Source organism: Mugil cephalus, chromosome 9, assembly GCF_022458985.1.
Source record: "Mugil cephalus isolate CIBA_MC_2020 chromosome 9, CIBA_Mcephalus_1.1, whole genome shotgun sequence".
NCBI classification, from domain to species: domain Eukaryota; kingdom Metazoa; phylum Chordata; class Actinopteri; order Mugiliformes; family Mugilidae; genus Mugil; species Mugil cephalus.
In genome coordinates, this window is record NC_061778.1 from 23649504 (window position 1) to 23674052 (window position 24549).

Here is a 24549-nt window from a genome sequence, read left to right on the forward strand (position 1 = left end):
TTTGATTAATTTTCCAAAACCTAATACACGACTTGAGTGAGTTTTCAGAACTAAGTTTATTTTATTTCACAGGAAAAATTACAAATTTATTAATGTATACCATGGTGCACGTAACATAATCATTGAGGCAATGTGGGAACCAGACTTCTATCTATCTATCTATCTATCTATCTATCTATCTATCTATCTATCTATCTATCTATCTATCTATCTATCTGTTTGTCTGTCTCACCTAGAAACAAAAATGGACACAGTTTATTTGAGGGGGGATTTATTAGGCCTTGCTATGGCACAGTGTACGTCAACATATATCATACACAAGGGTCCTCATTGTTTCTCAGAGGAGACACCCGCTAATCTGAGTCACCCCAGAGGTGTAATAAGACAACAGATATCAAGAAGCGCTATTTAAATTGTTTCAAAATGGCATTTACATCATGTGGTCAGTGTGCATATAGTCATTCAAATCAACGTTCAAATAAAGCTGATGAAGCAGTGACAACACATGAGCATGTTCCTTAAACCAGGAAAGATAAAAATTACAAAATTTATGAACATGATTTCATGCCAGCCTAAATTAACATATTGCAGGTTGTGCCCATATTATAGCATAAAATATTGTATTTTATTTTATCACAATACTCTGCTGAGTATTCAAAGACAGGTAAAAAAAAAAAAGAGAGAGAGAATCTGGATGAGTAGATGAGTTGTCACTGCATTTTATCAAAGCAGGAATCTTCAGGTCAGAGTACAAGTACATGTGGTTCATACGAAACGATGAAATGAAAAGAAAATTGAGTTTGAAATAATGTAACATAAGTGTTTCTATTCACAACTGGACTGCGTGTGCCAAAAGATGGCACATGCATTTCCAAAAAGTGCTTTGTCCATAAACAAGTGACTATTTTACAGAAAATGTACACCTTTTACTGAAATTATATGAAAACAACCATAAAAAATACAAAACAGAAAATGTACAAACATGACTGTTTTTCCTTGACTTGCAGAATTTTTGCAGATAGGACATATTGCATGACAAAAACTGCAGTATTTGATGGAGCTAATCTATTTTTTTATAAGCCCATCCTTGAAATACACTCAATTGGTTTTCAGTAGCAAGAAAATATATGTATTTATTTATTTTATAAAAGATAAAGTAAAAAAGCAGCATATTTTTTAATCTAACTCAGAGCAAATATAGTCAATGTGGGGACTTTGGTAAACAAAACATATTGCTGAGGCATTGGTATGTACAGCGTATGCAGAAATATGTTTCACATATTACAGCAAATCTATATTAAGTCAGCCTAATAGGTTATTGGAGCCATACATTTATTCACTGTGCACAGGCCACAGCACCGCCATTACAGGTAGAAACTGCATATGTACCATAAGCTGCCAGCTGGATACTTCAGTTTTATTCAAAGTGATACACATTATCAGTATTGCACGCAGCCATAGTCCTCTATTTCGCCAAGAATATTCACGTTTAACAACTGTATCATATTTTTTGCTGCACAAAGGTCTCAAGCTTTATGATAATCCGAGCAGTACATTCCATCACTCTCATTGCTACTTCAGATGTGTATCTGTCATTGGGAATCTGTGGAAATGGCAGGAGGTCCGGGTAGCGAGTTCGTAGGCTGTCCACACCATATCCTTCCAGGATCTGAACATCATTGGAAAGGCCTGTTAATTGGGAATTGTACTCCTCCACTTTTTGAGCCAGAGCAGTTGGTTTGACATCTTTGTCTGACTTTCCTCTTACCGCATAGTCTGCAGCTATCAGTGCAAGCTTTGTGGCCAGGTAGCATTTGAAACAAACCCACTCATTAGCATTTTTATGAAGATCATTGCGAGCGGCAGAGTAGTTCGCTCTGGCTTGTCTTAGCCACCGACGGGCTTCAACTGGATTTCCAACTGTCTTGAAAGTTGGGGGCACAAAGAAACGATGAGAGTGTGATGAACCTGCATAGCCTTTATAATGTTCCCTGAATTGTTGCTTTTCTGACTTATGACTTGTTGCTTCTTGGTTCCACGATGAGTAAAACCTTTGAAATGAGAACTTCTCAGACTGGAAGCGACTCGATGAGGTGGAGAAGGATCTCCTGGAAGCCCTGTCGGTATTTTGCTGGTCAGCCAAAGACTGTTTCTCCATCCTGTTGATCTCGTTCTGCAAGTGCTTGAAGACTTCTGTGGCAATGTCCAGATTCTCTGCATTTTTGTCCGGGTGCCACTTGAGATACAATCTGCGGATTATCTTTTTTCTTTCTGCTTCAGAAAGTTTCCAAGCTTGTTCAATTACTAAGGTCACTTCTTTCAGAATTTCAGGCAATGCATGAAGTTTAATCTTTTTCGGAGATTGTTTCTGAGTTGGGGGTCGAAGATTTTCTTTCCCAGCAAAAAGAGGAGGGATCATTCGCAGTCCAGAGGAACGACTGTCTGGGCTCGTAGGAGTTGATGGGGCGCTAGTGTCTCGGACATGGGTGCTATCTTCTTGTCTTGAGAATTTGTACAAGTCGAGGGAACTGACTATTTTGTACTCACTGTAACCAATGTCAATCTGAAAGCATTTCCCAAGACAGTTTGTGTTATCCTCCTCTTCTCTTTCAACTTCTTGAACGATGATGGCGTAGGTATAGGTGGGCTGATAGGACCCATATATATCCCCACCCTCAGAGTCTACAAGGTAACCCACATATTCCCCTGGGTAGAATACATTCAATGGATCCATGAGGAGAGTGTGATGTATCTCAGCTGGTATTGGGGTTCCTGGGAGTGGTAGCTCAAGTTTTGAGGGCTCTGTGGAGTCATATTTAACACCAAGGTTGTCCAGCTTCTCTGTAATTCTGTAGATGTCATTACAGCCCAACATGGCAATCAGATAGGATGTGTCTGAAATCAAATTGTCTGTAGCAGACTTCAACGTCATAGCTAGTGCCAAAAGAAAGTTAATGTCTTTGCTGTCTGAATGCTGAATGTAAAGATGAATCACTGTTGTTCCATATCTCTTGAGGAAGGCAAGTGTTTCACTGCGACTGTGTGGGATGGGGCTACATCCTTTCACTCTTAAAGTTGTCTGGAGTTTCTCAAAACAAGACACTTTCAGTCCTTCACAAAGTGCTTTGCAGAGACGTATAGCTTTTTCTTCATTCACAAGGTATGCATTATCATTCTCGTGTTTCATTATTCTGATCAGTCCTGTGATGAACTGCTCTGATGATAGCAATAGCTGAAGACGACCTTGCAGTGAGCAAAGAGCTCCAAACTGGCACATTTTTGGAGAATCCTCATCAAGTTGCTCTTCAAGAATGCTACTCAACAGTCGAGGCCTCAATTTCTGTGGAAGTAGCATGATCAACTTTGTGTGGAAAGCATGGTCTTTGCCCATGTAACACTGGCTCAAGTCTACAAGCATCTGAACACCAACATTTCCCTGAATTCTGCTCTTGTAGTGTGGAGCATCATCAAACACCAGACTATTGGATTTTGCTAATCTACCATCATGGCTTGGCAGATAAAAAATCAAATCTCTGAGACTCTCAAGGTCTTTGCGAATTTCCACTGGATCATTATGAAGAGACTTGAACAATCCTGAAACAACCCTTTTCACTGTTCTCATTTCATTTGGGTCAAGCTGCTTTCCCTCTGAACTTCTGTAAATTCGCCACAGAACTTCAACATATTGTTTGGTTGACACTACATCTTCAGTGCCAAGAAGTTTGAACAGTTGATGAAATGTCCCCAATTCTAGAGGTAATTTGTACAAGTAAGGTTTGAAGTCTGATTCATTGTCCAAATTAATGACCACTTCTTCAGGTTTCAACAATTTCCAGCCATCTTCAACCATGACAAAAGCCACCCCACGTAGGTGGTAACGGAAATCTCTTTTATCTGCGTTGAGAAACTCATATGTGGATCTTAATACTTTGTTTCGTGTTTTCACTATTTCATCATCTGGATTGGATATGTTGCAGATGTTCTTGCAGTTGCTTATGACTTTCTCCAGTGGTGGGTCCAAGTTAACACCTAACATGTTCAGCACTTGGTCAAGTTGTTCCTGTCCAGTGAAAGTGTTCTCCTCTTGTTCTTTTATGCTTGAAGGTGTAGCCTTCTCAGGGAGTATTGGACAAGCTGTCCAAAGCAAATGGATGATATCCGTCTGCTTGAATTTTGGATTTACCTGAGACCCACTGAAACGAATCAGAGGAAGTGTGCCACTCATCTCTTGGTACTGAGAATGAAGCTTGATGAGTTCTTTGGGGGCCCTCTCAGGACACAGAAAGGGTATCATTGAGAGTTCCTTGAGAAAATTACCCTGAAACAGGTCTGTCCTCTCTTTAAAAATATGGTTCAAGAGAACATCAACAACAGTTTGCACTTTTTCTTTGGTCCAGCTCTCTGTTTGGGATTTGATGCTGACCTCTTTTGCAAACTGAAGAACTTGCTGCTGTGATACTTCATGTTTGAGACCAATATTTCTCAGAAATGTTATCCATGAGGTGAGTAACAATGTCCCATTCTTGGGTTTCGACACTTGCTCTATTTTCTTAAAAAAGTCACTTGGTATGAACGACTTTGCAGGTAGCATAACTTCAAACACCTTCACTGTCTCATCATAGAAAAACTTGGTTGGCCTGAGTCTGTTTGAGCAGTCATAAATGAATGACAATCCCTCCAATTTCTCAAAGAGTTGTTCCTTCATCTTACAGGACTCTTCCATTGACAATAGTCTCTCCTTCAGATAGACAATGTGCTCAACTTTAGCATCATAGGAAAGACTCTCAAACTTTGGCAAGAGATGTTCAAGGTAGATTTCCAAGTCATCAATTGGCATGCAGCCAAGGAACGTGTACAGTTCTTTCAACTGTGGACTATCGGCAAGAAAGGCGTAGGAGGTTGTGTGAGCCCATTTTTCTATATCTGCAGAGGGGATGCTTTTGGCAAGAATGAAGGTTGCCCCATAGTTTGCAATGCTGATGTATCTCCCACTTACTGATTTAAAACATGGGAGAAGTTTTAGGCTCTGCACGTCTTGTTGTGTGAGGTTAGATAGGTTGCTGTTGAAATACAACAGAAGAGCCTCAAAGTCCTTGTCAGTCAGGTTTGCTGATTTGAAAGCAGATGTCTCAATCATATACTCAACAGCTTTCAGGACACTCGATGGATTTTCAATGTTTGCTGTGTTCTGTGCCAAACAAGGAATGATTTGATTATCTTTAGCACAGATTTTGTTCACTGCAAGCTGAATGCACCCTGCTTTCATTAGGGTGTGAAAGACTTTGTCATTTTGGCCATGTGGAAATATGGCAATGTTCATCAAGCTCAGAGGTAAAAGCACATCATGCTCTGGGAGAACAAGCTTTTCTCTTGCCATGAACTTGACTCCAGGCAACAAAGCCCAGTCTTTCAGAATGTCAAGTACTGTGTCGAAGCTTGGTTTAATGTCCATCTGATCCTCCTTAAATGCAGTATTCTCACTGATGAAGCTCCATACATTTTTTAGCCAAGACTCACTTGCAAAGGTGTCTCTCCATTTCACAGGGATCTTTGTTCGATATTCTCTTGGAAGAACAGACCCTAGTAGATCACCAAAGCTGCTGATGTCAAAGATCTTGGCAACTCCTGCCTGGAACAATATGTTGCTGTACCTGTTGTACAATGTATTCATGAACATTTCTTTCCTGGATGGTATTAGTTCATGATGCGTTGTCAGGAACTTTGATCTCTTGGAATCAAACACCTGAAGCGTATTGTCCATTGTGATCAACACAGGCAAACCCTCGATTTTCACTTCATCCCCTTCTATGTCTTTGAAACAGTAGTCCACTAGAATCTTCAAGTTATGAACTAATTTAAAGTTCGATTGTTGGAGACGGCAGGGGAGTTTTCCAACATGGCACGTTGCATCTGGTGAAGAGAAGGTGTGGAGAAAGCTGCGGACATCGCTTGGTGTAACGTAACTGACTGGAACCCCAGAATCCTCCAAACAGAAGTAGAGATTTGCAGTCTCATCGCAACTGTGAACCAGGTTTAAACCAATATCAAGAAGCAAGGTCTTCAATCTGTAGACATTTTCAGCCACAGACTTTCTTGAAGTCATGTTGTACTCTGTGTTTTTCAAGTGCTGAAGCTCATCTTGTAGGAGATTATCAAAAAAGGCTCTGCCTTTGTTTGTAGTAGATGTATTCACCCAAGAAATGTAAATGACAGAGTGTATGTCAGAGTTGTCCATTTGCGCTGCTCTGACAACAGGGAGCAGACGCTTCAGGTCAGCATGGATACAGTTGTAAACTGCTTTAACAAGGCAGTACCAGTCTGGCTGTATGTCAAGTCTGTTGACCGGGAAGAAGAACAGATATTTCCGCAATGTATCTTTAACAACATGAAGTGGTGTTCCTTGTAGTATAGTTATGGTGGGATCAGGACCTGGGAAGTACCGACGCTTTAGCTGAATCAGCAGTTCCACAAAGGCAGGGGCTATCAGTGATGTCATCAAATTGTTATTCCAGTCACTCCTTACCCCCACTCCATTGTCATCTCTCCATAGGTTTCTTCTTGCAGAGTCGAGGGCAAAATGACCATTCACATGAAAAGGTAAGCCAGTCTCCAGCGAAAGGGGCAGAAAGCAGAAAGCCCTGTGGGGTTTTTTGTAGTTGTGGCTCACACATGCAGCTACCCCTCCACGTGGAAATAGAGTTATATCTTCGTTTTTGTGAGCTGAGATCACACTTTTTGATACGTTTTCAATATTAGGAAAGCCAGATCTGTTGCAGATCATCCATGTAGTCAAATTTCCATCAGTGTCCTCTATGTCCATTGTGTAGGTTATCTGCTGGACAGGGATAGCAGTGAGCTGTTTCTTTTTGGTCACACTATCAATGACAGAGGCATGAAACTGTTTGCGTTTCAGTCGATCACCATCTGTTATTTTTGCTGTCACAGAGTAGAGCACTTTTAGGCCACCAGATGAATGATCAATTTCACAGATGGATATTTTCTCCATGTGGTTCAGAAACATAAGAAGCTCTGCACCATCAGATTTTAGTTTGTCCAGAAGATTTTGCACCATTCTGTCAGATGCAGGAACAGAGCTGATCTCTGATGTCTTTGCCATCTCTGTAGAGCGAATGGGGAATCTGAACATTGTGCTGCGTTCCAACTTAAAATTAGCTCCCAAGTAAAGACTTAGAACATCAGAAAACTGAGATCTAAAGTCAGAGTCTAAGTCTCTAAACATTCTTCCAGGACTCACAGATGTAGCCCCAGGTGCATACTGTGCATGTGGATCAAAGATGCACAGAATGTCATTGTTTGAGATGAAGGATGGGCAGTCAGTTATGTGATAGACAGAGTTGAAACCTATGCCATATTGACCCGTTTTTCCTGGATTAGCCTCTTTTGTTCCTCTACCGAGGTTCTGTATACCTCTGATATCATCTTCTGTGAATGGTTGATTGTTATAAACACAGAGGGCTGGGCCTTGCATTGGAATCCATTTATCATCAAATATTCTGTCTGTGGGGTGTGTCCTTGGATCAAAAACAAAGTAAATTTCCGTTGCTTTGGCATCATCTGCATTTTGAAGCAGTTCTTTAAGCATTTCTTTTTCTGACGGATAAGCATTAAGAATGCTTTTAATTCTGCTTGTGAGTTTTTCCTTCTGTCCAAACTCACTTCCAAGAGTAGTAAAGCAAACATTTGAGGCATATCGCTCCAATGCCTTGTGGCGTTTAGGGATAGCTCCTAATTTTACGGCAACCTCTCTTGGAATATCTCCATGACAGTATTTTACTGACGAGTCTCTGACTTTGATCCAAGGGCAGTCATTGTAGCATAGTGATTTTGATGGCTGCAATGTTAGATAGGAGTCAGGTAACAGAATCCCACCATAATTGGCTTGGCAGTATTCTTGATTCTTGTCTCGTATTAAGCTCCAAATCCCTTCACTGATGATCCTGCGACATAACTGGAAGTTTTCCTCAGTGAGTGCCCTTCGTCCACATTCTTGCTTAACAGTTTCAAGAACTGCTGAGAAAACCTCAACTGGAAAGCTGGGTTGTACCCCAACATTTTCAAAGAGCTCACGGCAGCTGTTTCTATATTTGTTAGGGAGCTGGTATAGATGTGGAGCTGCATCAAAATTCAAATGGAATGCAACTTTGGAGGGGCTGACATAAGTGTTTTCCACCAGGATGGAGTTAAAGGCTTCCAGTTCTTCTGTTATTTGACATTTGGCTTGTTCATCCTGTAGCATTTCCTCATGAAGGTACTTGTAACAGGCATTTGTTATGTTTTCCTGATACAGAGTGACACCATCAAATGACTGAGACAGTTTCTGTAGTTGGCTGATGACCAGACCAATGGAGGGCTTCCTTATCAGACCAAGGCAGTCTTTTACAGCCAATGATATTGCACCACAACCTTTGAAGGAAGGGGAATTTTCGTTCAGTATTGGCTTCATCAAGCAGACTGTGTCCTGATGTTCAGTTGTAAAGAGCTCTCTAGCAGAGAACATTGTTGTTGGGGAGAAGTTGTTCCCATGCCATGGTAGAGAGAATCCAGCAGGTCTTGTCAGGAATGGAAGGAACCTGACATCCTGTAACTTTTCTAAGTACTCTGCTGCTCCTGTGTCTCTCATTTTCAGTTTCTCATCAATGAGACTGAGAAGTATACTGCTGCGGAAGCATGCAGCTGTATGATCATTTTCATTAAGTTGTAGAACAGAATGAGCACGCTCAGTCAAGTCTTCCCATGACAGATCATCTTTCACCATACCTAGCTGCACTAACTTTACCAAACACACTGGGTTTACATAGTCTTTAGAAGTCCCTTCAGGAAATCTTCCATCATCAGTGTTGTAGAGTTTAGCAACTCTTCCCTCTGGATGGATGAGTTTTGAAGGTAAAACTAGCTCCTTATTGGGGCCAGAGCATGGGATACAAGGAGTAACTCTGAGGATTGATGCAAACTCTTCTAGTTTGTCATTCAAAACATAATGCATCAGTGGATCTCGAAGCTCTTTGTCAATTTCCTGGATGTGAGGGAAAAAGACATCTGAAAAGAACTGTTTTTCTGTCAGGGTGTTTTCCATCAACTTCCCTTTGCACCCAGCATCTTCAAATCCCTCCTTCACCCAGTCAGGTAGTTCAACGGCACAGAGGTTCTGTGAGCCACTCTTCTTGAGGTATTTCAAGAATATCTTGAAAGCAGCAGGACCAATGTCTGGTCTACACAGTAAGGCATCATCAAGGAATCTGACATATTTGATTGATACCCAAGTTTTCCCATCTGAGAAAACCTTTGCATGTTCACTGTCACCTCCTTTGGCTATTTCTTGGTAGACACCCTGGCTGACCAGTGTAAAGTCATCATGTACCTGACTAGGATCTGGCCATGCTGCATAGTAGCTGTACTCAAGGAGTTCTCCACTTTCAGCCATTGAACGCAGCATTGTGAGTGCTGCTAAATAGGCCTGGACAATGACATGTCTCATGAACACAGAGTTCCACTGTCCTTTTGTGTCGGTCTTCCAGATCTCTTTGCGGTTGGAGGTCACAGCAAAGCAGCCATTAATATGGACAGGGAGGCCTGTTTTGATTCTCAAGGGTAGGTAACAAAACACCTCCCCAATTGGTGTGGCATTTGTCTTCACTGTCCATTTCCGATTCTCTTCCTCTGAAAGAAGAACAGCCACTCCTCCACAAGGCACTAGTCCAAGTCTTTTCCCGCTGTCACTGAGGGAAAACTTGAGTGCCTCATTTATATCCATGCATGAGCAAATGAGCCAGTTAGTGACCTCAACTGCCTTCTGTGGCATTTCATCTGTGAGTCTTCTTGTTTGAACTCCTTTAGCAGCCATCTCAAAGTACTGGTTAGGATCTTCCTCTGGACCTCGGAACAGTGGAGAGTGGAGATCAACAATGCGTTTGAACACATTATGGAACTCTTCAACCAAAACCCGTATAATGCAGCCAGACTTGGGAACATCAGCAGGTACTCTGCCAGTGCTCCCCACTTTCTTCATGACCTTTGCTGCAGATTTTAGGATACTTAGAGGTCCGTATGAGGCTTTGGATGACCACACACTTTTGTTGATTGTGACAACATCTTGTGCTGCTGCTGGATTTGGTTCCTCATATTTTAGGTATTTCAAGACCATGCTTCCAACATGTTGAGTGAAGAGAATGAACCGATGGCCACATATGCTGAACTCATCAACAAGAGAATAGATATCTGTGGTATTGTAGTACAGACTACTGACTTCGCTTACTGATGCTTCCTGCTCTGTTCTAAATGGGAGTCTGAACAATGTTCCATTGTATTTGTATGGTGAGTCCTGAGCTAAAGGAAGTTGGCAGTTGAAGACATTAATGAAAGGTTTGAACTGATTGGGGAATTTTCTTAACCTCTTCTGTTGTTTGCTCCAGTTGATTTTGATCCCTGGATTAGACCTGTCTCTGATGTGTTTGCTGATGTGATTGATGTTTGGATCGAACATGATCATGAACTCTCTGCTCATGATGATGGGGATATCAGTAATGTGATAAACAGAGTTAAATCCCAAGCCAAACTTGCCAACCTTGTCTGCTTCACATCTCTTCACTGATCCACCTAACCTTGTAATGTTCAGAAAGTCTGTATCTGAGAATACAGCATTGTTGAAAGACCACAAGGAAGGCCCGTGACAAATAATCATGCCAGGGTCAAGGAGATTCTCCCGAATGTCAGAGTTTTTTCTCATGTCAATGAGGAAACTGCACTCTACGGCACTTGCATCATCTGCATTCTGGAGCAGCTCTTTAAAAATATCTGCTACGGATGGATATTCCTCCAAGATATTCTTTATCCTCACTGTTAGAGGTTCTTGTTGGCCTGATTGTTCAAAGCCAAGATTTTCTGGGTTTATCAACCTTGTACTCAAACACGGTACTTTCAGCCACTCTGCAGTTTTCATTGGGATGTCATCATGGATCAATACGATTGGCTCTGATGCATCTTCAAGTAAGTCATTCAAATCATCAACCTTGATGTCACAGTAAGTGCATTCATGAATAGGCTTCATTGCTAATCTGCTTGGGTCTTTGTAACAAAGAATCGGCACATGCATGTCAGTGTTTACAGTTATCTGATTGTTGTAGAGCCATCTCAGAATGTTGATCAAAAGCAGAATATCATGTTTGCTCTCCTCTCTGGTTATCTTCCCTTCACATCTTTGCTGGATGGTGAAAATTACTTCAAACACGTGGTTTGGGACAACTTCTTCAACAGAACCACAAAACTTGAAAAGCTTGTGAAACTTTCTAATTGTCTTTGGCAGAGAGTACAGATAAGGCTGTAAGTCTAGATCAGGGAGGGGTTTTAGGACTGTCTGCCCTGGTGACGAGAATGTCTTCCCCGTCCAGACCCAATCAAAAGGCAGGGATTTCATTGCTTCTCTTGCATCCTCAAGATGAGCTTGCATGAAGCCATAAATCTCAAACAAGATTTGCTGGAACTGATACCAGTCCTCTGTAGTGAATGCTTGAGATTTATGCCAATCATTCACTGCTTTCAAGTGCTGTAAAACTTGATCCACTTGTGGCTGCACACTTAGTTTCAGCGCTTTTTTCATACCTGCAGATGTGTGTTCAACAAGGGCTACTGAAGATCCTACAAGCACTGCATGTGATATTTCACACATTTCAGACAAAGAGCAGATATTGAGAGTATCTCCAACCCAAGCAAGGGATTTAGGGTAAGTTGGAGGTCTTTCTTTACAAACTGGTACCCATTTCAGTTTTAGCAAGGATGTCTGAGCATCCGCTGATTTTATTAGCTTGGTTTGTTTGTTAAGTATTTGCAGGAGTGTTTTTGCCTTTTTGATTATGAAGTCCCACTCAGGTTCCTCACTGCTTTGTAACTCCTCTATCTTCTTTGCGACTCGAAGTACATCTTTTTCATTGAGCTGCACTTCATTTCTTAGTCCCAGTTGTCTGAGTGAATGAAGAATATCAGGAGACGAGGTGAATGTACTTATGGGAAATCTGGTTTTCTCCTCCATGTAGAACAAATGTTGTAGAATCTCTAGCTCAGGATCAAAAAGGTCAGAGGCTTTAACTGACTTTCCACAGGGCAACTGGATGAATTTTAGCACTGAAAGCCATCCAATTACAGATGAGTTTTCATTCTTCAGAAAAGCCAGATGTTTAAGAGCCCAGAGCATGACTCGGGTTGTCTCATCTGCTGTGTAGAACCCCTTCTCAACATCCTGAATAATCATCTTCAAACATTCCGTTGTTTTCACTTGTGGAACATTCAGCATCTTGATGAGGCGGATTGATTCCTCATCACTGCAAGCCACAAGATTATCAGACAGTTTCACATCCGGTGGGTATTTGGCTCTGTGGTGTAAAGCTCTAGCTCCTCTCAGTGATGTAAAGGCTGAGGTACCTTCAGAGCACTTTCCCACTTTCTCAAAAATGGAAAGGTCAAGGATAGTATGCTTTTCCTTCTCTGTAATGTCAGACAGTCCCGCAAGAAAGTTTCTAAGTGCAACCTTCTCTTTGACGGAGAAAGAAGAAACCTGGCTGCATAATCGTTGTGTTGACAATCTATCCATAATTTGCAGAAGCATGCCAGGAGAGGATGGGTGAATGTAATTCTTTAGCAGAGGGTGCTGCAAGCATGAATCCAGCTTTTTTATGACTACTCCGCCAAGTTTTTCTGTGATGTCAAGAAGGTCTTCAGGAAGCGGAGCATCTTCCTCATTCACAAGAATTATGGGGGATGGAGTTTTGAGACGTAGAAGCCTAATAATGTCCATGTTTTCACCCAGTGGCACAAGTGGGATTAAAGGCATGTCTTCAAAGGTATATAGGTCATCAGAAAAATGTATGTAGAGATGCTTCCAAATCATTTTTAGCCAAGACACTGTAGGATGTTTCAACTCTCTGTTTCCAGGTTCCCACTGGACATTAAAGTCTCTAGTTGGCCAGGCTGTTGATAGGATCTCCTTGATGAGTCGAGCTGATCGTTCAGGGTTCAGGACTTGTATTTGAGTGCAGGGTCTTCCTGTTATAAAAACAATGAATGGTTTAATTTACATTTGTAATTATTATGGACACTGGAAAATGGTTTTAAGTTTGAAAGTTGTTGTTGTTGTTATTGCGTATTGCAGCAACCACAACTACATTACACTCCCAACTAAAAACACAACTAAATATAGATAATTGATATATTCACACTGCAGTAATATTTGTGATGTAAGCCATGCAAACGTACTTGCAAAGACAATGCTCTGTGCACTGCACACATATTGTTAGTTTCAACCATTCCTATCGTTTGTGTAGGTGAAACCATTATTGCAAGAGACAAAGAAGTTATTACGTGTGTCATCAAACACCTCATGAATGACGATGAGTTATGAGATTTTGCTTCTCATAACTGTGAGAGTTTTCTGACTGCAGTTACAACTGTGATTAGTTTCTGTCACACGTTAGTTTTTGTTAATAATAAAAGCAAAATATTTGGCACACTTTGAAATGCCTACCTGAGCACCCCCAAAGAAACTGTTGCACTGCAATTCGAATAACAAATTTAGGAGTGAGGCTACTTTTCGTGTTAAAAAACAACTAACTTTGAAGAATTACATACAAACAAAGTAATGCAAAGAAAGAACAACAAAAAAACGTTTTGGCATTTGCTTCATTATTTTCAGTAAAATAAAGATGATCTAATTCTGAATTGTTTCAGAGTTGTTGCAGAGAGTGTGTTGGGTGTGGGTGAAACGGGTGGATCAAGGTTAACTCCGATGAGATGCTCTAATATCGAGGATGGGACCAGCATGTACAACAGACTAAGATTTGAAGAGTTCCAGAGTAGAGGTACTTCAGAGACACTGTAAATATCTGCACCAAGGATTTGAGCAACCAACACAAATGAACAGGAAATGCTATTTCGAGAAAATGTGTTAAAGTGAACTCCATTTCTTTATGTTGTTGCACCGTCGTTGTGTTGATTTTCAGTAGTCTCTGTATCTTTCGCTTTGGGTTTAGCTTAAAAATCTGTTACTCAGCACATTTTGCTCCTGCCTGGCTCATGACCATCTTGATACAGTCATTGCGGTGAGGGGCAGCAGGGGAATTCAGTATCTGATCTTGTGGATCAAGTGGAATTTTTGGCACAGAAACAACTCATCCATGAATCAGCATGCTCAATCTCTCTTTCCCTTTCTGTCTCTCACTCCTAAATTATCTATCAGCAGTGCACCAGATGCTGGCACTGTTAGAGAGTAAGATGAGCCAGCATTACAAAAACATGGCTGAGCCCACAAGGCCCACATAGTCATCGTAGGACAACCAGGACTTTCAGTTTGATACTGAAATGCAGGTCTACATTATACTGTAGGCGATTCTCACATATGTGAATAAACATAAATTAACAGTGCTTTAAAATGTCCCTTGAATTCATCAATCAAACCACAGACTTAGTTTTTATTGTTGATTTTGTGGTAACTGTTCAGACCAAAGATATTTTTACTGTATGTATATAGGTGAAAGAAATGACATGTAAATTACCTCTGCTTTTCGCTGCTTTCTTCAGACTGTCCATCACTGAAGGCTTGATACTTTCCAGTATGAACCGATGCTCCAATCCTGGATACAGAGACCTTTGAATATATCATAAGAAAAAAGTGTGATAAATAGATAAATAAGACAATCACATTTGTCTATATACACTGTAAATAAGGCATACACTGATTTATTATTAGCTTTGACAAAGTTTGTGTAACTTCCTTTACTTTTTCAGTATGCATCCACTATTGTCATATTTTCAAAGACTGCAACAAAGTGAACAGTTTATCATGCAATCAGCTATATCCTCCAGTTAATATTTCCTATTAATTTTTTTTCTCACCTGAAAATGATTATTTTTAAAGCCATACACAAACAAACTAAACAGTTTATGTGTATGGGTTTAGATCATAAAATTGAGATTGTGTGAAACTCAAACAGATCTTGCCAAACAAATTTCACCATAGCTGTACCTGGGGTATTCTTCTGAAGAAATGTAAATGGCATCCTTTTCACTGACAGAGGATGAAAATGCCGTAAATGTCTCATCTTGCAGTGGCAGTAACTCAAGTCCTATAAGGTCACTGTAATTGTTGTCACGAAGTGAAAACTCCAGCAGCAGTAGTTTCTCCTGTGAGGGACCTTTGTGTTTGTACTTCCTGATCACTTGCCGCAACAAAGATGGAGTCACCTTCTTCACTTCGTCAGGCTCAGTCACGTATGCAGTCAAGACAAAGTCCACCGCAGCAGGCACCTTTGCCACCTGCATTCCTGAGCTTTGGAGGTAGTTGATCACAGTCTCTGAAATGTCCTCATCTGTGTCCAACTCTGAGAACACAGCCTCGTCCACCCTGATCCAGCTCTCACTGAGAGAATAAATGACTTGCTGTTGCAGCAGTTCATGAAACAGCAGCTGGAGGATGGGTTTCCAGCGAGATTTGATTCGCTTAGGATCTGGCCAGGCCCTATAGGTCCCTGTAGGGGACAATGGAAAGTCTTGGTCCTTTTTTGTCTGTACCCTTTTGATAGCCTCAATTATGAGAGTGAAGTAAGCCCTTGGGATGACAGTGACTATAAGCAGCTCATTCCATAAGGCAGCTGGATCCCTCCATTGGTCCACTTCCCGCCACTTGATACTCCTCCGGTTGTCTGTGAGGCCAAAGAAGCCACTGACATGAACTGGAAGCCCTGTCTCACTCTCCTCCCCAGGGGGCAGAGGAAGGAAACAAAAAGCTCGTCCTGAGAAACCAGATGTGGCACCTTTGTCCTCTTTGTTGATCACAGTTAGTGGCAGAGCAATACCAATGGTAGGCATGAACTTCAAATCATCTGCCAGAGAGTCCAACTCAGCACACATCCCTCTCCCCCCAACTCCATTACATACTAGCCATGTCATCCTCTGGGTCTCTTTAACTGTTTCATCCTGAGTCTCTATGTTGACCTGGTAAGTGACGCATGTGATGGCAGCGCTGGGAACGCCATTGCTGTAGCTGTCTACAGCCTGACCCAGTGTCTTCAGGGCGTTTGGTCTCTCTAGCTTATCATCAGCATTCTCTGCTGCTGTAACCTGAAACAACATGCGTTCAGTGCCATCAGACTCGCGCACATGCAAGGAGATCTTCTGAACGCTCTTAAGGAAGAGGAGCACTGTGTCTGCATCGGCTTTAAAAGACTCAAAGAGCTCCAACACTTTTTCTTTGTTGTAAATGTTGCCACTGAGCTGGGAGGGTTTCATGCGAAGTGGGAAGCGGAAGAGAGTTCCAGGAAAGCTGCCATCCTTAATGATTTTCTCAGAACTCCCAAAAATCCCAATGTAGGGAGCAAACTGGTCAGCAAGTTCTGTGATCTCCTTAATGTCTGTCTTCAAGTTCCAACACTGACCAGACTCATTCACTCCAAACAGGGTCTGATGAGGATCCAGCATGGCAATCTGGTCACTGCTGAATATACTGGGAACATCTGAAACATACATGCAAACAATGAATATTATCCATGAAAAGATAAATATTATATTTGTAAAAATACAAAAACAGCCTTTATATTTATTGTGGTCGTTATTTAATGTCTTTGATTTGACTTTACTCAGGTTTATAAGTTCAGAGTTATTGTTTGTAATGCTTCACAGTATCCATTTTGTTGCAGTCAAACTCTGGAATAGAGTGTGAATGATTCCACATGGGAAAATGGAAAACAAGTAAACATTTAGAAATTTAAGAAAATTCTCACCTGTAATATGGTACACAGAATTGAAGCCAATACCAAATCTTCCAACTTTCAACGGATCATCCCTCTTCCTGCTCCTCGCAATCTCCTGAATCCCATTCCAATCTTCCACAGTGAACACAGCATCATTGTATACATACAACGCTGTCCCTGCAGGTCAACAAGATGAGAAAGTGGAGTAATAAATACATATTAAATGTATAATAATAAATTATTTCCATGAATTTGTCCTTTCCCTTCTTTGTTCACAGGGAGGTAAGAGCAGAACATCAGCTGCAGAGTGTTACTTAAGCAGGATGGACTTTTGCCAACATGAGAGCTTGATCTTGCCTCTGTGGTGCAGTGGTGCCGATCACTGAGCTATTCTGCTGTTTGTAGTTATTAACTAACCTTGATGTTGAGCCATGTCAGGTGACCACAGTGACTCCACTCCATACTCTGTCTCATCATACATGAACTTAACTTCTGTGGCTCCTGCATCCTCTGCATTTTGGATCAGCTCCTTCAAAGTAAAACAGAGCAATGGTTTGTATTTAATAGAACAGGTCAGTGAATGTACACAGTGGTGTTTGTTTATTTGGTGCAGATGCTTTTATCCAAAAAGACCTTGCAGTGAAATTAAGGCATTATTAGAGTGGATGGCCCAGAAAGGACTCCACCCCTTCACCCTGGCAGTGGTGCCTCCATATATGGTAATAAAGCTCATGCTTGCAAGTTAAAGCCAAAGTACAACTACTTTTGTTTTTGTGCAGGTGAAGTACATTTCCTTCTTCCAAATCCTTCATCTGTTTTGCCTGCACTTGGCCTTGCATGGCAAGTATTTCTACCATGGCTGCTATTATGATCTCTGTAGTTATGTGGTGAATGGTGTTAATATGGTGCTAATATGGTGAATAAGTTGATAAGTAAAACACTGCACCAAAGACACCACATCTCCACTTTTAGATTAATGAGCTTGATTTAAGAGAAATTTAAGAAATGCAGTCTTTTGTGATCTTTACTTTACCGACACATTTAGCATTAATTCATAGCCTTTTACAGTAAATGAATGTTACATGTTACTTACTTTCAGAATCTGTCCACCTTCAGGGTACCTCCTCAGAATGTCCTTCAGAAATTCGACTAATGGAGGTGTAGTCTGTCCAAACCTCCCTGTAAAAGATACACAGTAAACTTTGCTGCTATCATAGTTGGTTTATAGTATATGTGGTGGTTTGAGTTTACCTCCCCCTTTAAGGCCTCTTCCCTCCAGAGTGACAGATACTTCTGGGCTCCCTGCTGGCACCAATGTGCCAATCCGCACACTGTCATCCAGCTATATCGATGTATAGACAGGACATCATTTAACATACAGCAAGAAAGTAATACAGTTGTTTGAGGATAATGTAATGTCATACAACTGCATGATTATTAAAATAATTTCTTCTGTAAGCAGTTTTATTACTAACTGCACCCACAAAACAGCTTAAAATTCAACGAGAATTGACATTTTTATGAGACATTTTAACAGACTTATAGTTGTTTTCAGATGAACCATCTTGTATCATCACTGTCTCAGCATAGCTACTGTTAAATCAGGCAGGGTGTTTTATTGCATATTAGTTGATAGAAAATCTTTTCCTGGTGCACGTTACAGAATCAATGCAGCAGGGAGCCAGTGTGGGCACCAGGCCTGACTCTGCTGCTGTTTGGGCCTCGGCAAGGTGACACTGTGGCCCACTGCACTCAGCAGTCTTTGCACACGAGCATGGTGCCTGGCAAGCTGAGCTGCAAAAACCCTCAGTCATCATCCTCATCATGGCTGCTGCACTATGAAATAATCACTGTACATTTCAAAAATATGGTCTAAGTGATCCAGCTCATCACACTGAAGACTGGGAGGCTATGCTAAATAATGACCGGACAAAACAAGCGAGAAAAACTTGAATGCTGTCATTAGTACACATATTTTATTTTGTGAGTGCTTTGCTTTCCCTTAAGTCTGAACATTTAATAATATAAGCAAAATAACAGAATAATGCAGCTAAATATAAATCATTTAATAAGAATGTACATATCGGTAATACACTTTAAAAAGGAGAACTTAAAGACAGAGTAAAGTGTTTTATGTATTTGGCTACTGGACTGAGTTTTTTTTTTTTATTATTATTTATTTATGTATTTGAGAGCACCAACAGATTTACTATAAAGAGGGCTTCTTGACTTTAAAAGCATAGCACCTCTTTGCTATGTGCAGCATCTGGCACAGTACCTCCTCCATCAGACTGCTGCAAACTTTAATGGCATTATGCAGAACAGCAGTTAAACTCAAAATACAGATTCACATATAAAGCATTAAAGGGAAATCTATTTATTAATTTATTTCTAAAAGCTCTCACATACATAGTGGTTTTATTTAAAACTAACCATGTAGTGTATGTAGTATTAGCCGTGTGGCTTGCAGTTAACGTCTGTGTATGAGATCAGGGGGGCTGTCAAGCACTGACCAACACCTGGTGCCTTCCATCAGCTGAGCCCCACGACACGAGGTCAGCTCTAGCCATGTTGGTACAATCACTGAGTACTACTACTTTCAGACTCAATTCTTACAAACAGACTTTTTCTAGCGTGATAGACTATTACAACTCACAAGCCCTTATTTAAGTATGATATTATGTATGATAATATTTAACTGTCTTCATTCCAGGGTACACGATGTAATACTTCTAACTGTGAAACTTTAAATCTATTTTGGTTATTACAGGATTAATTAAGATTTTTTTTTTTCATATGCTACCAATACAGTGTGTCTACAGGAGATTAAATTTACTGCTAACAAATAACAGCTCAAGGGGAAGTCAAAGTATTTCTAACAGCGAAAGCACTGTTCACATTTTATATAAGTGTCACATTATCTGTCCTGCAGTTGTGGCATTGGGGCATTAAAATAGAGCAGTTTCATGCTGTTTTTCAGTGATATTAGTCAAAACAAAAAAGTCAAAAAATATAACTGTGTGCTCCAGTATTTTATTAAAAGAATTAGACAAATGAAGCAATTAACCTGTGTACAGCTCTAATTTAAGGGAATACAAGGAACCAGAATCAACTGTGAGCAGATATTACCACATTTCTGTTGTAGATTGTTGACATTTTTTTTTGTGACAATTGTGTAACATTGTTACATTCAAGCTGCACATTGCACATCACACTCACCATTCTCCCATTGTGAGTCAGACGTTGCTCTTTGACTGGGAGGTTTGTCTCCTCGTAGAGCAACTGTTTCACATCTTGAACAGTTGTGAGAGGAGAGACCTGGTAGGACCTCAGGCCAATGCACTCATGACGAACTGTCACTCGTGGCACCCTGGAAAATATAGACAAATAAGTTGGAACAAATGCAAATGTGCTGAATGTTTTTTTTTTTTTGGCATGTTATAATTTCAAATTGTTATACATTTAGACGACACCAGAGAAGAGGTGGTGTCAAATTTACTCTCCACAATAAAGGACAGAAGAGTCTTGCTTACACTATTGATCAAGGTTTAAGTTTAAAGGAAACATGAGAATGGACACCTCACCAGGTCCATCTGTAAAAGGCCCATTAGTGGCATTTTATGTCCGTATGAAGTTGTACATTTTCATCTTCAAATGTCAAATGATGTAAATGTCAAGCCAGCCAAGGTCACTGATCCCTCTAAACCCTCAGGAGAGCTGCACGGTTTCCCACCTCTTGGTTTGCTACCTCAGTTGTTTTACAGCAGGACAACTCTGCCTCCATGTCCAAAACATTCTAGAAATGTGCTGCTATTTCAGGGGACAAGGTGGATGTTTCACTTGCATAAGGCAACCCTGTAAGTTAGCCTGTCAACACATTAAGAGCAATAAAGCAAATATTCCTGCTTATTCAGCACCAGGCCCCTGGACCCTTGCAGCGAGTCCACACTGGTGCATTCACTGGAGCAGGGTGGGTGTGGCACCCTGCTCCAGTAGAAGATGAGCCCCTATTAAAACTGCACCAGCCCAACAAAATATTATGGTAGAAATATAGATAATACTGCGCATTAACTGCACTTTGCAGCTGAGAACCTAAAAAAATATTTATTCTGTTTTATTGATAAGCCTAAGTGGAGCTGTCCACTAAAAATATTCAATATGACAAACATTTTACAGCACACAGGAAACTTACCACGGGTCTGGACATATTGCCATGTCGTAGCCGCTTTGTGTCCCAGCACACACAAATTCATCGGACTATCTTCTATTCTGAGCGTACGAATACTTCGCCCGGAAAACGACTGTCGCAAAACAAGAAGACCGTTATTTTCCCCAAAACACCTGCCTAATGCCATAACATTCATTCTTTGGTTGAATATAACACAAAGGAAAACGACAACAAAACAATATGTTATTATGGCAGCGGCTAAGAAGCGTTTTTTCAGCCGTACATCGCCGGTGCCGGTTGTTTTGTTCAGCCTCTTTAGGAGCGTTATCCCGACAAACCCCACTTACTTGAATCCGTCCTGTGCGCGCGGTTAACGGTCCTCTCAAAAAGCTGGTACATTTCACGGCAGCCTCTGTTCCTGGAAACAATAACAACAACAATAGCAGGTGACAAACTTATTTCCCCCCAACTACATGCTGAGTCCTTCAAAGGCGATGTTCTAATAATAATGAATTACACTGCGTCTGTGCACAAAGACTGCAGACATGGAGTGAGAGGATTCCTGCCCGCGTACTTCCGGGCTTGTCTTAAATCCAGCCAGCCAGAAAAATCAATCGCAGCTACCGCTTGTCGTTTGACTGGAGGTCTGCCATTGTTTTTCTAAATATCCGTACATTATTTATATTATTTTATCTTGTATTATTTATATTAAAAGTAAAAAAGTATAAGTCTCTATGAGTATTAATGTTATAAGGGCAGTCTGTAAACAAGCAGGGTGTTGGGAGGGGGGATGTGCGCATGCGTAGTATCGTATTTGTGGACACAATCTCTTAACAGGATTCTTCTAAGCATTAAGTGTTGCATACATTAACAACTTGCCCATCTAAACATTTTTTACACTGCAGGTGTGATATGTAAGTTAATAGGTAGTTCAGTTGTACGTCTGAACAGAAACTATAAATAATCCAGAGTTATTCTACAAACCCAGTGTGCCTTAAGTAACCTATTGATCTTTTGCACAGACAATGATAAATTGGTGACTGAGAGCTGGAGCACTTCCACAGCTCGGGTTAGCATGAAATCCTTTCAAACTGTGACCATCTGTGCTGAAAGGGCCAGAATCATTGATAGAATTTAAAGCTGCATTAATTGATTTTTTTTTTTTTTTTTGGTCATTTGAGGACAAATGAAGGCCAAGCTGGAAAATAATATGACCAGGGACACAGTGACAAAAGCTGTCAGTTGTCTGTTTCCACATCTAGCATTGAGCAGACACGGAACAACATTAGAGTTAATTTAGGGTTGTTTTTCAGCTGCCAGATAAAGGCAAGCACAATACTTCCTTTTGATCTTTTTTTTATTGTTGTTGTTTTAATGAATTGTTCTGGCTGGCCAATGAGAGTCACTGTTGCAGTAATTTAATATGTAAGGTCCATAATTTTCCAGTTAATGCAATTGTAAAATGGAAATTGTAATAGGATGGAATATAACACAATATAATACAGACACATAATCAACAGAATTTAAGAAGTTACATATAAAAACTAATTTGTGATTTTCGTGATTTCTTTTTAAATAAAACTGCATTGATTTTGTGATATAAAAAAAAACTAAAATAAAATAAATCAATATGCACATACAGTCACCACTCTGTACATTCATCATTTGGTAGGTTAATATTAGTTTGTAAGTGTTTTAGTAGTGACGTGTAAACTTCCAAAAGTTAATGCTTGCCAAGCTTGCACGGCTCACTAGCCTGCGTGTCTCAGGCAGCGGAATTCTGGGAGTTGTAGTCTGGCTGAAACGCCAGCACACTGCAGTCTAAGATGCGCACATCAACTTTGTACAATTAGAGGCTGAGACACGGGCCTGTGCCCACCCAGCTGATCAGCGACAATCTGAAGATCCGAGATCAAATCGGGTTAAAACATTTGAGAGCATATTGCAAAATATAAAATAAATAAACACTATCATAAACATTTAAACATTTCTCTTTCTCTTGGTTTGGATATAGCTTGAAGCTGTCCACATCGCAGTGTCTCATTAACCTTGGCACAGATGATATGGGCAACCCTGTCACATTTTGAAAACATCACATCAGTGTGGTGCAGTGCTTTAGAGGAAACCAGCAGGTTTACTTAGAAAATGACATCACCTGATAGTGTAGGTCTCTGGGCATCTAAAAACGTAAACTTGCTCTCGGTGGCATCATGCTTGGGATTCCCGAGGACATGAACATCCGATGTACTGAATACCATTTTTTCAGAGAAGTCATACCGCTATTCAAAACACCCTACAATAAGCCAAATGTCAAAATACGTCAAACTCACCAGAGCAGATGGTGTCAATCAGCCCAGGGCTACATTAGAGACCCATCGCCTCCGTGCTAATGTATTACGATCCACTGATAATCAAATTGTAATGTTGTGTAATCTTTAAATATTCCTTGATCTATAGTGCAATTCCAAATGTCATATCGTTCCAACTCATATCTCTATGCCGCAGTAGAGAGAAGGGGATATACTCACATTAAAGGCAGCAGCATCAGCGAAGCATGTCTGTCCTGCAGAGTTGAACTCCTCTAAATGACCGCATAATGAATAACACTCAAATGACTCCAACACTCCAGGCACGGTAGTTTAAATGGCATCTCCCTTAAAATGCGATATCCAAACGACCCTGGACAGTTTCATACTGCAGGTTTAACGCACAGGTTTCTTAAAGAGACAGTTTCTACGTAAAGCTCCGCGGGGACACAGATAGGTGGGACACGCCACACCAGCCAATTATGGGATTGACAAAGAAAAAAGAAAAAAGGATTAAAAGATTAAAATTAAAATAGAGGATCTGTAGTCTACCAACAACAGAACCAATGCAGATATGGAATATACAAAATTGGAGTGTTGAAATAAATAAATAAATTCAAATAACTGGTAAATGCAGTTAAACGGATTTGAACAGAATGGTTCCACTCTAGCAGGGACATCAGAATCAAACCTGATCATTATCTAGAGGGAAAAAATTAGAAGATACCCTACAAAAAAGCATGTATAATGTGTAATAACAGCAAAGACTATGGCTATACTGGTTTTAAGATTTTCAAAAATCGTATCTTCATATATTCTAAAATGCAATGCAATAGAATAGAATAGAATAGAATAGAATAGAATAGAATAGAATAGAATAGAATAGAATAGAACAACTCTGTGTAGAATTGTCTCTCGGGATGCTCCAGAAAACTTTACATGGCCTGAACGTGATGATAGAATTCAACAGAACACATTTTGTATACTCCAGAAAAGTCTGCTATAGAAAAATAATTCATATGAGCTGTTAGAAGTGTTATATTGTAACTATATATTTTGCAGAAAAATCAACCTTATAATACTGTACAGTAGTAGAGTTTTTTTTTAATTGCAGACCAATATACGGTTTAAAGCACAACAAATAACAATTATTTCAGCTGCAGTAAAACATTTCAGGGGCAGTAAAGAGGTGCTAGTAAATCTTGACACCAGTAGATGGAGACAAGAGCAAAGCTTGAATGTCTGGATGGAGTTTGACTGCAACACCATGCTGTCACCGCTAGATGACACGTCACACTGCCATGCAGGTCACAGGTCTACAGAT

The 24549-nt window shown here is 40.4% G+C and overlaps 1 protein-coding gene across 3 annotated transcripts; it reads right to left on the reverse strand.

Annotated features, from left to right (window-relative positions):
* Positions 1-37: 37 nt before the first annotated feature.
* Positions 38-23586, reverse strand: sacs (sacsin molecular chaperone). 3 transcript variants are annotated; one of them, XM_047594334.1, is made up of 12 exons: positions 23448-23586; positions 21267-21337; positions 20944-21052; positions 19971-20121; positions 18003-18093; positions 17845-17930; positions 17169-17280; positions 16782-16928; positions 15029-16514; positions 14559-14650; positions 13532-13558; positions 38-13053 (listed from the first exon to the last, which is right to left on the reverse strand). In XM_047594334.1, exons 3-12 carry the CDS (start codon positions 20964-20966, stop codon positions 1502-1504), a joined length of 13767 nt encoding a protein of 4588 aa, XP_047450290.1. In that variant the 5' UTR covers positions 20967-21052; positions 21267-21337; positions 23448-23586; the 3' UTR covers positions 38-1501. The 3 variants fall into 3 exon arrangements, with proteins under 3 accessions (XP_047450290.1, XP_047450289.1, XP_047450291.1); XM_047594333.1 differs by lacking the exon at positions 23448-23586 and having other exon boundaries at positions 21267-21517; XM_047594335.1 differs by lacking the exons at positions 13532-13558; positions 23448-23586 and having other exon boundaries at positions 21267-21517.
* Between the last annotated feature and the right edge of the window lie 963 nt (positions 23587-24549).

What these genes read in the sequence shown, in the direction of transcription:
- sacs (XM_047594334.1), bottom strand. Translation starts at nt 20,966, where the DNA reads ATGGCAATATGTCCAGACCCGTG. An exon ending in AAGGTGGACAGATTCTGAAA is followed by an intron (nt 17,281 to 17,844) that starts GTAAGTAACATG and finishes TTTACTTTGAAG; the next exon opens with GAGCTGATCCAAAATGCAGA. An exon ending in GTTTCTTTGGGGGTGCTCAG is followed by an intron (nt 13,054 to 13,531) that starts GTAGGCATTTCA and finishes TTTTTATAACAG; the next exon opens with GAAGACCCTGCACTCAAATA.